Below are 18,372 nucleotides of genomic sequence, written 5' to 3'. Positions count from 1 at the left end.
TCCCTGACTCCCCAGCAACCTGCTTACTGATATCCGAACCAATTGGTTCGACTTCTGAGCATGTGATCACCATGATTAACCCCTTAGTGTCTAAGCCTGTTTTGGCCTTCAGGACCAGCCCCATTTTTGCAAATCTGACGTGTCACTTTATGTGGTAATAACTCCAGAATGCTTTTACCTATCCAAGCGATTCTGGGATTGTTTTCTCGTGACATGTTGTACTTTATGATACTGAAAAAATTTTGTCATTAAATTCAATATTTATTTGTAAGAAACGCCAAGATTTAGAGAAAATTAGCAAAAATTAGCATTTTTCTAAATGTATTTACTTGTAAAACAGATCGTAATACCACACAAAATACATACTAGTTTATATTTCCCATATGTCTACTTTATGTTTGCGTCGTTTTTTGAACATTCTTTTATTTTTCTAGGACGTCACAAGGCTTAGAACTTTAGAAGCAATTTCTCATATTTTCAAGAAAATTTCAAAAGGCTATTTTTTTCAGGGACCAGTTCAGTTCTGAAATGGCTTTGAGGGCCTTATATATTAGAAAGTCACCATAAATCACCCCATTTTGAAAACTGCACCCATCAAAGTATTCAAAACAGGATTCAGAAAGTATTTTAGCCCTTTAGGCGTTTCACAGGAATTATAGCAAAGTAGAGGTGAAATTTACAAATTTCATTTTTTTTCTTCAAAAATTCATTTGTAATAAATTTTTTCTGTACCACAGAAGGTTTTACCCAAGAAATGCAACTCAATATTTATTGCCCAGATTCTGCAGTTTTTAGAAATACCCCACATGTGGCCCTAGCGCGGTAATGGACTGAAACACCGGCCTCAGAAGCAAAGGAGCACCTAGTGGATTTTGGGCCTCTATTTTATTAGAATATATTTTAGGTACCATGTCAGGTGTGAGGAGGCCTTGTGCTGCCAAAACAGTGGAAACACCCCAAAAGTGACCCCATTTTGGAAACTATACCCCTCAAGGAATTTATCTATGGGTATAGTTAGCATTTTGAACCCACAGTTTTTTTGCTAAATTTATTTGAATTAGTATGTGAAGGTGAAAATCTACTTTTTTTGTGAAAAAATTAGGAAATTTTAAATTTTTACAAGGAATAAAGTAGAAAAAACACCCCAACATATGTAAAGCAATGTCTTCCGATTATAGCAATACCCCATATGTGGTAATAAATTGCTGTTTGGACCCACAGCAGGCCTCAGAAGAGAAGGAGCGCCATTTGGATTTTGGATTTCTGATTTTGCTGGAATAGTTTTCAGTGCCGTGTCGCGTTTGCAATGCACTGGAGGGAAGAAAACCGTGGAAACCCCCCAATAGTGACCCCATTTTGGAAACTATACCCCTCAAGGAATTTATCTATGGGTATAGTTAGCATTTTGAACCCACAGTTTTTTTGCTAAATTTATTTGAATTAGTATGTGAAGATGAAAATCTACTTTTTTTCTGAAAAAAGGTAGCCATTTTTAATTTTTACAAGGAATAAAGGAGAAAAAGCACCCCAACATTTGTAAAACAATTTCTCCTGATTACGTAAATACCCCATATGTGGTAATAAACTGCTGTTTGGACCCACACCGGGGCTTAGAAGCGAAGGATCGCTATTTGGCTTTTGGAGCTCAAATTTAGCTGGAATGTTTTTGGGTGTCATGTCAAATTTGCAAAGCCCCTGAGAGACCGAAACAGGGGAAACCCCCCAAAAGTAACCCCATTTGGGAAACTACACCACTTAAGGAATCTATCTAGGGGTATAGTGAGCATTTAGGTCCCACATGTCTTTTGCAGAATTTATAAGAATTAGGCCGTGAAAATTAATATCAACATTATTTCCACTAAAATGTTGAATTTTTTCAATTTCACAAAGGATAAACGAGAAAATGCACCCCAACGTTTGTAAAGCAATTTCTCCCGAGTACGGCAATACCCCACATGTGGTCATAAATGTTTTTTCATTAGAAAGTAATTAACCCTTTACGAACTGATTCATGTTTTGCTTTTTCATTTTTCCTCCCCGCTTTCCAAGAGCCACTACTTTTTTATTTTTCTGTCAATAGAGCGGTGTGGGGGCTTATTTTTTGCGGGACGAGCTGTCGTTTTTATTGGTACCATTTTTTGGTACGATGCCATATCGGTGGACATAAACGGCTGTTTGGGCACGCTGTAGGGCTCAGAAGGGAGGGACGCCATTTGGCTTTTGGAGCGCATATTTTGCTTGGTAGTAGCTCTGGCGTTTTGCTGGTATTTCAGTTTATAATGTTGGGGCACATGTAAGCTGTGCGGGGTACATCAGGGGCATAATAAGAGGGTATAATAATGGGGTAAATAAATAATAATTCATAGATGTGTGGCCGGTGTCGCACTGATAAATGGCGCCCGATCTTATCCACTTTTGGAACACTCTGCACATTTTGCATCGCCATAATCTGGGAGCCGGAACTTTTTTTATTTTTTCACCACCGGAGCCGTGTGAGGGCTTATTTGTTGCGGGACAATCTGTAATTTTCATTGGTACCATTTTGGGGTACATGCGATTTTGTTGATCACTTTTTATTCAATTTTTCGGCAAGCCAGGTGACCAAAAACCATCAATTCTGACAATGATTTTTATTTATTTTTGACGGCGTTTACCCTGGGCTATAAATGACTATTATACTTTATTCTGCGGGTCGGTACGATTACGGCGATACCATGTATATAGGGTTTTTTATGTTTTGCAGCGTTTGAGCAATAAAATCACTTATTTAGAAAATAATGTATTTTCTGTGTCACCGTATTCTGAGAGCCATAACGTTTTTATTTTTCAGTCAAAAAAGCTGTGTAAGGGCTTGTTTTTTATGCGGGACGGGTTGTAGTTTGTATCGGTACTATTTTGGCGTACATGCGACTTTTTGATCACTTTTTATTACATATTTTGTGAGGGGTGGTGACCAAAAAATAGTGATTCTGGCATTGTTTTTCGTTTATTTTTTTTGCGGCGTTCACTGTGCGGGAAAAATAATATTATAGTTTTATAGTTGGGGTCGTTACGAACGCGGCGATACCAAATATGTGTACTTTTTTTTTACGCGTTCATTTTTTTTCCTATAATGAAAGACTTATTATAGGAAAAAAAGCAGTTCTTGTTTATATCACTTATAACTTTTATTTTTACACTTTTTTTAAAACATTTTTATTCTTTTTTTCACTTTTTTCACTTGTCCCACTAGGGGACACTTAGACTTGCAGCTCTGATCGCTGCTGGAATACATTACACTACACACGTTGTGTAATGCATTTCAACTGTCATTGTGACGTGACAGTCACACTGACAGGAAGCCTACGACGACCACCCTCGGGGTGGTCCTCATAGGCTTCTGTACATGGCAACCCGGAAGCCATTGTCTGGCGTCCGGTTGCCATGGGTACCATCGCCAGCCCCCGTGATTTCACATGGGGGCTGCCGATCGGCGCTAAAGACCTTAATTGTGGCGTTCAAAATCGAGCGCCGCAATTAAGGGGTTAACTGCCGATATCAGCGGCGACAGGCCGCTGATCGGCAACGGGGAGAGCAGGGCTGACACCCTGCACAGTTAACCGCCGCTGCGGTGTAGCGCCGCTCGGCGGTTAACTGTCAAAGCACTGACGTAACTGTACGTCAAGGTGCGCGAACTTACTGCTCACCATGACGTACAGTTACGTCATGGTGCGTTAAGGGGTTAACGAATCATGGTGATCTCTGAAAAGTTTGTTTGTAAACAAACTTTTCGCGCTTTGTCCTGTCCTTTAACCCCTTAATGACCAGCCTATTTTAGACCTTAATGACCAAGCCATTTTTGACGTTTTTCCATCGTCTCATTCCAAGAGCTATAACCTTTTTATTTTTGCGTCGACATAGCTGTATAAGGTCTTGTTTTTTTGCGGGACAAGTTGTATTTTTTAATAGCACCATTTTGGGGGACATATTATTTATTGATTAACTTTTTTTGGGGGGGGAATAGAGAAAAACCTGAAATTTCGCCACTCTTTTTCGTGTCTTAAATCTACGCCGTTTACCGTTTGATATAAATAACACTAACTTTATTCAACGGGTTGTTACGATTGCAACGATAACAAATTTGTATAGTTTTTGTATGTTTTACTACTTTTACACAGTAAAAACGCTTTTTTTTCAAAATTATTTGTTTTTGTGTCTCCATATTTGAAGAGCCGTAACGTTTTTATTTTTTCGCCGATGCAGTTGTATGAGGGTTTTTTTTTTTGCGGGAAGACTTGTAGTTTTTATTGGTACCATTTTGGAGTAGATGCGACTTTTTGATCACTTTTTATCACATTTTAAGTCAGGATTCACAGAAAACAGCAATTTTTCCATAGTTTTTTATTAAAATTTTTGCGGGTTAAATAATGGAATCGATTTATAGTCTGAGTCGTTATGGACGCGGCGATACCAAATATGTGTAACTTTTTTACTTTATTTTGTTTAATAGTAAAGCATTTTGTAAGGGGAAAAGCTGGGTTTTTCATTTTTTTTTCACATTTTTTTTTAAAATTAACTTTATAATACTTTTTTTTTTACTTTTTTACTAGTCCCACTAGGGGACTTTAATATGCGATTCTCCGTTCCCTATTGTAATACACTGCAATACTTTTGTATTGCAGTGTATTACTGCCTGTCCGTTTAAAACGGACAGGCATCTGCTAGGTCATGCCTCCGGCAGGCATTCGCTCCAGGCAGACCTGGGGGCCTTTATTAGGCCCCCGGCTGCCATTAGAGACACAGACACTCGGCGATCGTGTCGGTGGGAGAGAGAGGGAGCTCCCTCCCTCTCTCCAAAACCACTCAGATGCGGTGCACGCTATTGTGCACCGCATCTGAGGGGTTAAACAGGTGAGATGGATACTAATATCAATCTCACACGGCAGAGCAGGGAGCTGAGAGCAGGGAGATTTGACAGCTCCCTGCTCTGTTTACTTTATCCTGATGCAGTGCCGTAAAAAGGCATATGCATCAGAATAAAGCCCGTTAGTGGCCGCCGTTAAAAGGCGTATTGGCGGTCACTAACGGGCTAAGCCTCCATCTCTCAATCCGTCTGACCGAGTGAAGGCAAAAGAAAAGTGTGTGTGTGTGTGTGTGTGTGTGTGTGCAAAGTGTATATACTTCGTATTCCCTGTGCCCCTTATGGTATGTGCACACGATAACTGGCTTTTACGTCTAAAATTACGGACTGTTTTCAGGAGAAAACAGCTCCGTAATTTCAGACGTAATTGCTCCTCCTCGCATTATGCGAGGCGTCTTTGACGGCCATATATTTGAGCTGTTCTTCATTGAATTCAAGTGTGTACAAAGTCCTCCTTCATGTGTACAAAGTCCTCCGGGCTGTCTCCAGACAGCAGATGTCCTAGGAAGGAAGCATCACTGGATAGTTGATAAAGGTCAGATTAGTGGGGATCTTCCACTGATCCCTACAATAAGTCACTCTGTTTCCCCTTAGCCGCATGACTGTGTCTAGGAGGTCGAAATAAAGCAGCAGTTGAGTGTGACTTTTTTTGTGTGTGCAAAAAGCGGGCATGAGGGGGCATTGGCTAGCAAGTTTGTTCATTTAGGGTATGTTCACACGGCCTATTTACGGACGTAATTCGGGCGTTTTTGCCCCGAATTACGTCTGAAAATAGCGCCTCAATAGTGCTGACAAACATCTGCCCATTGAAAGCAATGGGCAGACGTTTGTCTGTTCACACGAGGCGTATATTTACGCGCCGCTGTCAAATGACGGCGCGTAAATAGACGCCGGCGTAGAAGAAGTGACCTGTCACTTCTTTGGCCGTAATTGGAGCCGCTATTCATTGACTCCAATGAATAGCAGCGCTAATTACGGCCGTAATTGACGCGGCGTTCAAGCGCCTGCACATGCCGGTACGGCTGAAATTACGGGGATGTTTTCAGGCTGAAACATCCCCGTAATTTCAGCCGTTACGGACCCCCGCCGTGTGAACATACCCTTAAGGTGAAACTGGCTATCAATTGTTCTGATTGCTAATTTTTGAGAGATAGTAGCCATTATTGCCACTATAGTTTATTGTTGTTCGTGCATACATAAAAATGATTGTTCGTTGTGTCTGACACTTACTGTATGTATGCTACTATGGTCAAACTTGCCTTAAAAAAGAAAATGACAACATATACTGAGGAAAATGTCCATCAGACACTGGGAATTTTTCAAACCACCGATTTGGTGGTTTAAAAAAAATGAAGCGTTTCTCTCCGCTGTGGACATGGTTGTTTTTATGTTGTTGCGCTGCAGTTGGATAGTCTTTTTGTTTTCTGTAAACTGTCATTTCAGGTCCGGGAGGATGACTGTTGTGTTCTTCTACAGAAATACTGATAGAAAATCCAGATAAATATCGGCCTTCATCATTACTACTTTATCGCCCATATCTTCAAGAACCATATTAATAGGTCGTTTTAGTGTTGCTTCTACTCCAGAACTCCCATCCAGTGCTGCTTCTCTTTACTTGGGCCACTGCCTGGCGTGGTCAATCTAATCTTTTTAGTAGACAAGCAAAAATGTTTTTTTGGATATGAAAAGAATACAATTCCAACAGTTCTTACAACATAGGTGAGTAGCACATTTGTAAGCACGATGGTTACCTGGCTTCTGCCATTTGGGTAACGCTCCATTTGATAAAAGAGGAGGCACCGGAGTCAGTTCCATAAAACATTTCTTCTGTAGTGGAACACACACAGACACCGCTTTGTAACTTAGAGGGATTGACTGGGAAATGATTTGGCTAAGGTGCAGAATAATGAAAGCTTGAGTCCCCACAGTGATGCTATGTATTCTGCTTTTTCCTAGAATCACATGCATCCATTTAGAACTAATTCTGTTCATGTGCCCTGAACAGCCCCTTTAATGTAATTCCACTAATAGAGATCATGCAGAGTACATGTGGTGCGTATACCAATACTATAGCACGTTCACTCATCATAATACAAGCAATCATGGTAACTATTTACCGAATCCTGAATGGCCGCAGCAATGCCAGGGTAACATTTAGCAGATATTTGGCTAGAATTTAGGTCAAGTTTCTTGTTAATCTGGTGATTTAGGGTCACACTTGCCGTAACAAATTGGACCACAAACTCTTAATTCGTACTGCGTCATGAATTCTATAAATACTTTTCTGTATTTTAGCCGCCAGCAAACAGGATTAGTTGAAGACCATTTAAGAGGACCGTGAATCTGTAGTAATGCTTAAATATCTTCTGTTTGTAAAGGTTGCTGGAGGTTTTCAGATAAAGTAGTGATCGTGGGAGCAGGGATTTTTTTTTTAACTTGGTCAGTATGTCCATTTAGGACAGTCCGTCAAAAAAACAGGAAAAGACGGTCTTCGTCTGCTTATAATGGCTGCTAACTAGATACAATAGATTATGATCTCTGTCGTGTTTTTCCTTTTTTGCATTCAAAGCTTTGCAATATTATCATATGTTGACGGCCGGCAGAACATGGTTTACTGATGGTCTAATAACTTCCATCAACACCAGTGCGTTTGGACCCTAAACTGTTCCCCTGTGACTTGCTTGACGAGTTTTGTAAGTTCACCATAGTGAAAAAATAATGGTCTTAAAGCTGTCTGTTGTCCGTAGGCCTGGCCACAAAGTGCTTTGCAGAAATCAATATGTAAATAACACTAATATACAACTTTTATTCCCAGGACCTGTGATGGGATACATGGAGAAATTTAGTCGTCCCCCTCCCCCCTCCCCCCTCCATCCTCTACTAAATGAATGTTAAAATCATTGATGGGAGAAGCCTCCTTTATTAAAGGCGTTGTCTCACCTCCCACTTCTATCCAATGGACAACTTGGGGCTCAATATTAGTGAAAACAAATCTGTTACAATGTTTTACTTAAATTATACTTACCTACCCCTTTTTTTGCTGTTTGATGCGCTGCATTTTACTTCCTGGTTTGTGAGTGGGCTATCGTGCTGCCCTTATGTGAACCGGGTCATTTTCTGAAAGTAATAATCTGGTAAACTGCCGCATCTCCCTTTTCATGGCGCTGGATCAGAATAAATAAATAGAGCAGGGAGCTGTTAAATCTCCCTGGTCTCAGCTGCCATAGGTAGCTGAGGGCTGGGGGCGTCCCTGCTCGAACAGGTGAGATCGATATAAGGATCAATCTCATCTGTTTAACCCCTTCGATGCAGTGCTCAATAGCGTGTGCCGCATCTGAGTGGTTTTGGAGAGGGGGAGGGAGCTCCCTCTCATCCCACCGACACCCAGTGATAAGATCACCGAGTGTCTGTGTCTCCGATGGCAGCCGGGGGCCTAATAAAGGCCCCCAGATCTGCCTGTAGCAAATGCCTACTATGTCATTCCGGAGGCATGGCCTAGCAGATGCCTGTCCGTTTTAAACGGACAGGCAGTAATACACTGCAATACAAAAGTATTGCAGTGTATTACAAATGTGATCGGATGATCACATATTAAAGTCTCCTAAAGTTGTTAAAAAAAAAAATTTGAAAAAAAATGTGAAAACCACTTTTTCCCCTTACACACTGCTTTACTATTAAAAAAACAAAATTAAGCAAAACAGTTACACATATTTGGTAACGCCGCGTCTGTAACGACCCCGACTATAAAGCTATTCCGTTATTTAACCTGCACGGTGAACGCCGTAAAAAAAAAAAAAAAAAACTGGAAAAATTGCTGTTTTCTGTGAATCCTGACAAAAATAATGTGATAAAAAGTCGCATCTATTCCAAAATGTTACCGATAAATACTACAAGTCGTCCCGCAAAAAAAGCCCTCATACAACTGCATCGGCGAAAAAAGTTATGGCTCTTCAAATATGGAGACACAAAAGCAAATATTTTTGAAAAAAAAGTGTTTTTACGGTGTAAAAGTAGTAAAACATACAAAATCGATACAAATTTGGTATCGCTCCAATCGCAATAACCCGCTGAATCAAGCTATTGTGTTATTTATACCACGCAGTAAATGGCGTAGATTTAGGACGCAAAAAAGTTTGGCGAAGTTTCTTGGGTTTTTTCTATTTCCCCCCCCCCCCAAAAAAAGTTAATAAAAGTGAATCAATAGATATGTACCCCAAAATGGTGCTATTAAAAAAATACAACTTGTCCCGCAAAAAACAAGACCTTCTACAGCTATGTCGACGCAAAAATAAAAACGTTATAGCTCTTGAAATGCAACGATGAAAAAACGTAAAAAATAGCTTGGTCATTAAGGTTTAAAATAGGCTGGTCATTAAAGAGACTCTGTCACCACATTATAAGTGCCCTATCTCCTACATAAGGAGATGGGCGCTATAATGTAGGCAACAGTTTTTTTTAATAAAAAGCACTGCTATCTATTTTCACCACTTTATTAGCGATTTTAGATTTATGCTAATGAGTTTCTCAATGGACAACTGGGCGTGTTTTACTATTGACCAAGTGTGCGTTGTACAGAGGGGTGTATGAGGCTGACCAATCAGCCTCACGCACTCCTCTCCATTCATTTAGTCAGCACATAGGGATCCATTTAGATCAGTATGTGCTGTCTTATACCAACACATTAACGATACTGAAGTGTTTAGACAGTGAATAGACATTCCACGGGATGTCTATTCACAAACACGACACTTCGTTAAGGTTTTTGTGGTAGTTACAGCAGAGGAAGCGTAATCTCGCGAGATCACGCTGTAAATGACAGATTACAGCGAGATTATGCTTGCTCTGCTGTAACTATTACAGAAACATTAACGAAGTGTCGTGTTTGTGAATAGACATCCCGTGGAATGTCTATTCACTGTCTAAACACTTCAGTATCGTTAATGTGTTGGTATAAGACAGCACATACTGATCTAAATGGATCCCTATGCGCTGCCTAAATGAATGCAGAGAAGTGCATGACGCTGATTGGTCACTGATTGGTCAGCGTCATACACTCCTCTGTACAACGCCCACTTGGTCAATGGTAAAACACGCCCAGTTGTCCACTGAGAAACTCATTAGCATAAAGCTAAAATCGCTAATAAAGTGGTGAAAATAGATCGTTTTTTTTAAATAAAAAGCACTGCTGTCACCTACATTATAGCACCGATCTCCTTATGTAGGAGATAGGGCACTTATAATGTGGTGACAGAGCCTCTTTAAGGGGTTAAATTACACATCTGGCACCTAACTTTCAAAGGCCTCTTTAACAAAGAAGACAAAAAAGGTTTTATTGCCCGGACAATATGTCATATTGGCTTCAGGAGTGATCTGGCCCATAGTTGTCCATCCTTGCAGTACCATAATCTAATATGTCTTTATATTTTGAAAGAATGTATGTATTTTCATGCATACACACAAACGCAAAGCATAGTTGTTTTCTCTTATTGGTTCGAGCACATGAATGATGGGCGATTTAAAGTTTTATTTTTCTTTATAAAGTAGCAGTAGTTTCCCGTAGCAAACATGCAAGATAATCCTTATTGTGGTATTGTAGGTTGGGGTTTGTCAATGACAGGAGTGTATACATAGGAACAGTTGTTTGGACTGTAGTTATTTTTGGTCTGCTAATTGTATTATCAAGTATGAGGAAACTTTTTTTTTTTTTTATTTTCTTATCGTCGTCTCGGGTGTTGTGAATATGCAGCAGCCTCATTACACCAATATATGCCGCCACTTGTCTGGTTTTTATGAACAAATGAATGGCTATTTCATGTCGCCGTATTTCTCTGATATGTCTGCTCTACTCTAGTCTGTGTTTGATGGTGAGATACCATAATTACATGCATTTAAAGCCATGTACACTTTGGCAACCATTGACTACACAGGGCTCCAGATAGTGACAAAAATGGCCGCAAACGTAACCAAACGCTTTTTTTTGTTTTTTTTTAAAATCGCCACTAGAATTCTAGCAGTAGTCTCCATATGCGACTATATCTAATGCCTGCTGTATGGTTAATGATCTTGTACTAAGCGTGCCTTGAAGCAGTCCTAGGGCGAATAGGAGCGTTTCACAGGAGTGACCTGTGAGGAGAAACCCCCAGCGGTTTGGTCATCTCCTCCACTGTACTCCATTTACTGGGATCGTAGGATGTTTTCTAATCCTGATCACATTTCAATTCCTGCAGAGATCAGAAGAGACCTCGCCACTCCACCTACCCCCACTCTCATGTTGCTCAATCAAGTTTCACTGGTTTCTGTTCCCAGCCCTGCACACACACACACTTCCACCCAATTACCGAAGAATGGAATAAGTTAGTTTTATCCCCGACGGGCACCAGACAAATATTGCCACATACCCTGTAAACCACAATATGCAAAACAAAACACAAGTGGGTAAGTATATAGGGCAAAAAATACTATAGAATCACTATGTATACCACAAAAATATATTTTATTAAGACTACATACACCACATGAACAATTAAAAACATTTAAGATAGAATAAACATGCTAGACATAGTCTCTTGGGGGTTGTCACCCTGATAAGTGGCCAACAGAACCCCCACCCCACAATGCCACCTAATCCCCTGAGCATACATTGCTAATATATAAGCATAAATGAAAAATGTTGCATCAGACCATCTGCATAAATACAGCGTAGTTATGTAATAGCCACAGAGGGGAAGAGGGGACTGGACAATGTGGCTTTCCTAGGGGTGGTTTTTGTCATGAAGTATATTTTTACTTTATAAAGACACAATATTAATTACAATTATCTTATGGTGTGTGCACAATCAAGCGCACTTACCCATCTCTCTCCGGTGGGCGCCATGTAGCCGCTCAGAGCGGTGTCTGCTCGTATGCAGTGCGCATGCATCGGGGCCGACACTACGTTCATGTGATACAGCTCCCCGTGGATAAACCCATGCACACGCGGCACAGCAGACCGTACGGAACGGGCATCAGGTGTCTCAAAAAGATGGTTTGAGCCCATGATGGAGTACAAGTCCATTATTACTTCTATGAAGTCCCAAAAGGCCCTTTGTCTGGTTTGTTGCAATGCGCGGGTAGCCGCAACATGTGAACGTGGTTTATGTAGTCTTAATAAAATATATTTTTGTGGTATACATAGTGATTCTATAGTGTTTTTTTTGCCCTATATACGTACCGACTTGTGTTTTTGTTTTGCACGTCGAAGAATGGAATAAGTGGGGGGTAGGCTGCCGTCTCCACTGGATCTGTGCGCGAGCCCCCGCCCTCCTACTCCGCATCGGCTTCAACACCGCAGGGCTGCAACCACTAGGGAGTCAGGATTATGGCCGATCAACAGGCAGTTGTACAGAAAGCCGGGCACATGTGCGTTTAGAGTTGGGACAAGCTGCTTGTTCTTTGGACAGGGTCCTGAGAGGGCTGTGGAAGGTGCTGTGAACTGGGAATAAGCCAGTGTGCATTACCATGAAATTTAGAGAAGGCCGCAAAGCGACTTCTGCCATGTGATGCCCATCAATGTTTTGAGTGGCATGATAGGCTCTGAGCAATTTTTAGGTTACTTGAGATTGTAGTTCTTCCTATAATAAGCTAAATTCCACAAAATTGTAGATAATTTTTTTTTCTATTATATTTAGTTGCTTTCATTTTTGTTCTAGATGCATTTCAGCAATAAAAAGTGGTTACAAAAGTGTACATAACCTTTGAAACTTTTATGTGGAAGCACAAAGATCTGGATGGGTGAATTATAAAATGTAAATTTATGTTCTATTGTTCATATTTCTTTGCTAAAGAACAATTAATCTGCGGTTACCTTCTTGTGCAAGTTCAGGAAAGCATGAAGTTTTCACTAATATTTAAATGGTTTTGTTTTTTAGGAACCATTTGAGGATGGTTTTGCCAATGGTGACGAAGGAACACCAACAGGAGATGCTGTGACCAATCACGTTGCTGATGGCAAAGGAGCAGTAAAGTTTGGCTGGATTAAAGGAGTATTGGTGAGTATTTTTTTTCTTGGATTTTCATAGCCATTATTTCAACTTCAGATCGGAAACCTAGACAATAAATGTGGCAGTGAGTAGAAATGTTATTTCTCTGCAGTTCTGACTGTGACTAGTGACATGATCCAGAACAACAATATTCCTAGTCAATTGCTATTGGCATATCAGAACTCTGTGACCTGTGCAGATGGCTAGCCTCAGCAAATACAGTTAACACTTTATCCATAATGTTGATCTGGTTACAATATACGTATGTCAAAGTCTCTGCTTCTAAATAATTTCAACATTTGTAGATTTCAGCCTCTGGATTTGGGGAAGCGCTTTGTTAAAGGGTAGTCTCCGAATAAATATTTGTGATATATCTAGGATATGCCAACAATGCCCAAACAGCTGGGTATAACCACCATGACCTCCAATGTTTTCTGACCGGTCAGCTTGGCCATGTGGCCTGTAAAGAAAGCAGAGCTGAGATGAAGCGCCACTGTCCGTTTGGACCCCTGGTAATTGGACATTGGTGGCATATCCTAGTGACATGCCATCAAAGTTTATTTTCAGACAACTCTTAAGTAACAAGGCAATAAAGTGTATGTAAAGTTACGGAACTTTTTTTTTTTTTTTGTGCTCATTGCAAGCGCTGTTCTCCAACAAATTATAAATCTATTTATTACTTTTTGTATATAAGCAAAGTAGAGTTATGCCAGACTTTAGAGAGACAACCCGCAACCTTTCCTTCGGCCCTAAACATTCCCTGAAGGGTTTGGAGTTAGATCTACCTTTTGCGATTTCCTTGTCTGTGCTGACTTGCAAAGACTTCTAAAGAAGCCAAACCTGTCCAATGTCAAAAATGGCGGCACCCATTGCATATGTGTTAAAGACGATGGGAAAACTGCTGTGGATATTTATAGAAAGAGGTGAATATTGGGCCGCTGTAAATCATTGTTTAAGAATTAGAAAGCGGTAAGTTCTTGATGTAAAATAAACGGATTCTAATTTTAGACATGATTTAATTGATCCTGCGGTTTATAACTTGTATTGTGATGATGCAGCTGTTTCCCAGTTGCTATGACAGGAAATCTTTCCATAGCCTCGCTGCTCAGAGAACATAAGAGGGAGAGGAGTAGGTCATGAGACAACCGTTCTCTGCCGCGAGGGATGGTGGGTAACGTGAGGCAATAAATAACTTACACTTCCTTTCCAATGGGAGAACTAAAGATGTGTGATATATATATTTTTTTATATATATATATTTTGTGTAATTACAGTAAATAGGCAGCACTCACAAAGGCTTATAGTGAAAAAAGAGGGTGCTTTATTGACCCCAAAAGTGCAACGTTTCGGCTCACACAACCTGAGCCTTTCTCAAGCCTGTCAATAAAGCACCCTCTTTTTTTTCCACTATAAGCCTTTGTGAGTGCTGCCTATTTACTGCTTTTTGTTTAGAGGGACAGTGGTCCGTTCCCTAAGGCTTGCACCCTTTCATGTAAGCCTGTGCCTGGATTGTATTTGTGTGTGTATGTGTGTATGTATGTATATATATATATATATATATATATATGACTAAGCAGACCATAGGCCCTAAGCTGTTCCACAAGCTTGGGTCCCCCTTCTCCACCACCACCCTGCCACATTCTGGCTATATCAAACACCACCTGTTTGTGCGAGCGTTGACAAATGAGTATTACGATTCCCCTTGTCAAAGGGCTGTGTCCCTACATAATGACCATCTCCAACCATCGCTGACCGTATAACATGGTATATCACCATTCCCATTGTCAAGAGGATGTGTAGCATGCATTTGTCTATTAGTCCTGGGTACACAAAGACTTATTATAGAACACAAGGATTTCCTATAACAGACATGTCAGGAGAGGAGACAGATCTATAAATTCAATGACTCGCAAGTGATTTCTTCTCTGATAGGAGTCGTTCTCTTCTCTTCTCCATCTTACACAGACCGTTATGGCGACTTCTCCTGATGATTGAAGTTTACTGATGAGAAATCTTTGCCCCTCGATTCTGAAGGCATTTTCAGCATCTATAGCAACACAGAAATTCAGAAACTAAACACCCTAAATTGTTTTATACCCCAGACCAAACCCCTAAGCAAATTAAGACCACAGTTCCATACATGAACTTTTAAAAAACGTTTGGCATGTCATGGTGATGATGTCAGAAGTTTTGATTGATGGGGGTTTGAGCATTGACACCCCCACCGATCACTAAAACAAAATGGCAGAAGTGCTCGGGTGAGCGCTGTTCCACTTAATTTCTGATCGTCTTTCCTTGGAGTGGACTCATAGACTTTCTATTGAGCCCATACACCGCTTGATCGGCTATCAGAGGAAAGACGAGCAGAAACAAAGTGGCACATCCCTCACCTGAGCGTTTCTGCCGCTTTGTTTTAGTGATTTGGTGGGGTCTCAGTGCCCGGACCCCCACTGTTTAGAACTTTTGACATGTTACTATGACATATCAAATTTTTTTTTTTTGTTTAAAGTTTAGTTACCCTTTAAGGAGGCAGACAACCCTCCCCTTGCAGTAAAATAACTCCTTAGGGCTATATGGGGGGATTATACTGCCTGGGGGGATCAGTGCATCTGACTGACTGCAGAGTGCTCTATGGCAGGGTCTGAGCGTCTGGCACCTATGGCTCTGGGGGGAGGGGAGTTATCCCCCCATAGAGACCTCAGCAGTGGTTCAGATGCTCTGACCCCCCCCCCCTTGCAGTATAATAACTACTGAGGGCTCTATGCGAAAGATTATATTACAAGGTTCTGAGCATCTGACTGACTGCAGAGGGCTCTATGGGTGGGAAACCATTTCAAACACACAAATTTAGAGACTAAACCCCTTATATACAATTCACAGCAACACCACACACTATATTCAAAATACACGCGCACGCTTAAACTATATAGACTTACATTATACACACTATAAACTCTATACACACAGCACACACTATATAGACTTACATTATACACACTATAAACTCTACACACAGCACACACTATATAGACTTACATTATACACACTATAAACTCTATGCACACAGCACACACTATATAGACTTACATTATACACACTATAAACGCACTATTTAAACTTACATTATACACAGGACACACTATATAGACTTACACTATGTTCACTATACACACACACACACACACACACACACACACACACACACACACACTACATAGCCTTACACTATACACACACAACACTTACCAGAGCCCCTTTCTCTGCAGTGCTTGTGCTCTGCAGGCTCCAGGACCTTGATCATGTGACTGATGTCACTACATGTCCTTCACCTCCTACTTGCAGTCTTGCCGTTATCAAGCAGCTGCTGGAGGTTTAGACAGACTGGACCGTGCACAGCAGCACAGAGGAGCTGACTCTCAGGGAGAGAGACTCCAGCACCTGCCCATTACAATCTCTGACCGTCTGCTCTCTACATTTGATGTGCTGTGCCACCCGCTCCCTGTTCCCTGGCCGCAATTGACTCCCCCATAACATGCCCCACCCCCCTTCATCAGCAGGTGGGACCGATGACTGCGAGAATCAGGCCGGCAGCAGCCCTGGATAGTTTTTTTTTAACTTTATGTGCGATTTGGATGGCCATGGGTACCCTGGGAGCCTTGGGCGGTGGCCCCTACCGCCCATATGAGGATCTGCCACTGTATATATATTTACACACTAAAATTCATTTAATCTGGCATGCAATAATCCAAAAAGGTTTATAATCTGACACTTCTTTCTAGTACAGAACTTCAATATAATGTAAAATTGTAAAACCTCAGATGCAAATTTGAACATGGTAGCAAATGGTGTTATCATTTTTTGTTCTCCGTTTTCTTCCTAAAGGATCTCTACCTCCTCTATAACTGTACAATGATCTAGAATATCTGATAATCTAGGATCTATTGGGTCCCATTGATCTAAGATTTAAGGAATGTTAGCGTGCGCGTGCGTGTTTTCACCTCTCTGATATATAGGAAAAAAGAGTTTGTGTGCTAGAATTTTTTTTGGCCAAACTGGTTGAGTATCTCCATAATAAATTTTTTGTGGGTCTTATTTTTATGTCTTGTGTCACCATATTAAACATAGTTCTTACACTCCGGCTAAGCGGATAAATCCATAGTACTTTGTTTTGACACACACATGAGATTCACATATATATTACTAAATTGTATTTACTGTATTTCATTAGCATTCTAGCAATATTTACTTGAAGTACGAGCGTGTCCTATTAATGCTACATCAATTACGTATGGTTTTTAAATACCCAGACAAATTGTAATTTTAGTCTGCTTTCATGCCCAAATTTCAATTAAGACCATAAACTAAGTCTACAAAAAACTGGAAAGCCTGATGGAAGATAATCTGGAAATGAGTTTATTTTTATATGTTCATTTGAGGTGAATTTGCTCTTGTTTTTATATCTTTCTTCTGCTTGTAACTTAGGTACGATGCATGCTGAATATATGGGGTGTGATGCTATTCATCCGGTTGTCGTGGATTGTTGGCCACGCTGGAATCGGTAGGTTTTTTGTTTAACACTTCATTTATTTGTTTGCCGTGGACGATCCTTTCCTGCTTTTAAATAGAACAATTTTTCTAATAATAAGACCTAAAAGGATGTCACAGCATGAGAGGCTATGATTTGCTTTAGTGGAGCAGAAGATAGTCCGATATCAAGACGAACATATACTCTGCCTGTGAAATTCCAAACAAGCCAGAGAGATGTAAAAGTAATTTTCACTTAAGTGTCAGAGGCAGCTTTCGATGGTTTCCTCGGAGCTGGGAGACAATCTTTGTAATATTACAGATACTCCGTGCACATACTGTGAACTATATTTGCTCGTCTTATGCTCCAAGTAGACAGATTTCATAATATGTCTAAAGATGTGTCTTTGTTGCCAAGTGCAACAAGCAAGCTTCTTTTCTACCTTTACATGAATAAGGGATGTAACATTGTAAACGTTCTTATTATTTTTTTGTGGCCCAATAATAAAAAATGGAATAATTAACACTTGGAGCAAATTTCTAGATGGATTAGCTAGGCATTTTTTCAGCCATAATATGCATTGCTTGGTATTTTGCTGATCAAATAATTCTATGAGAAGCTTTATTAAAGGGGTTCTCACATCAGGACAACCCTTTTTAATATGCCCTGTTAGAGATATGGAAGTCATAGAGGACCACCCTCTGAGTCAGAGTATAGAGTCCCTATGTAAAAGCGGCTCCTGCTCTGGCTGGACCAGGCCTGTTCACATTCAGCTGGGCGCAGTACCACAATGTCCCTTTTATATCTACTATCTGGTTATTATTTTGTTTGTAATAGAAATAGATTTACTCATATGCCACTGACTTTGGTTTAGAAACACATTCATTAACCTCATATTAAAACTGCTGTCCTCCGATTTGGATATCATG

The 18,372-nt window shown here is 40.4% G+C and overlaps 1 protein-coding gene across 3 annotated transcripts in view; it reads left to right on the top strand.

Annotated features, from left to right (window-relative positions):
- SLC12A2 (solute carrier family 12 member 2) overlaps nucleotides 1–18,372 on the top strand; it is a 115,616-nt gene that overhangs the window by 37,500 nt on the left and 59,744 nt on the right. For all 3 annotated transcript variants that reach the window (XM_075835854.1, XM_075835861.1, XM_075835844.1), the window contains 2 exons: nucleotides 12,808–12,927; nucleotides 17,401–17,476. In XM_075835854.1, coding sequence (XP_075691969.1) covers nucleotides 12,808–12,927; nucleotides 17,401–17,476 — 196 coding nt within the window. The remainder of the gene's footprint in view (nucleotides 1–12,807; nucleotides 12,928–17,400; nucleotides 17,477–18,372) is intronic.

Source organism: Rhinoderma darwinii, chromosome 1 (genome assembly GCF_050947455.1).
Source record: "Rhinoderma darwinii isolate aRhiDar2 chromosome 1, aRhiDar2.hap1, whole genome shotgun sequence".
Lineage (NCBI taxonomy): Eukaryota > Metazoa > Chordata > Amphibia > Anura > Rhinodermatidae > Rhinoderma > Rhinoderma darwinii.
The sequence above is the reverse complement of the archived record's forward strand: the minus strand, read 5'-3'. Positions and strand labels throughout refer to the sequence as shown.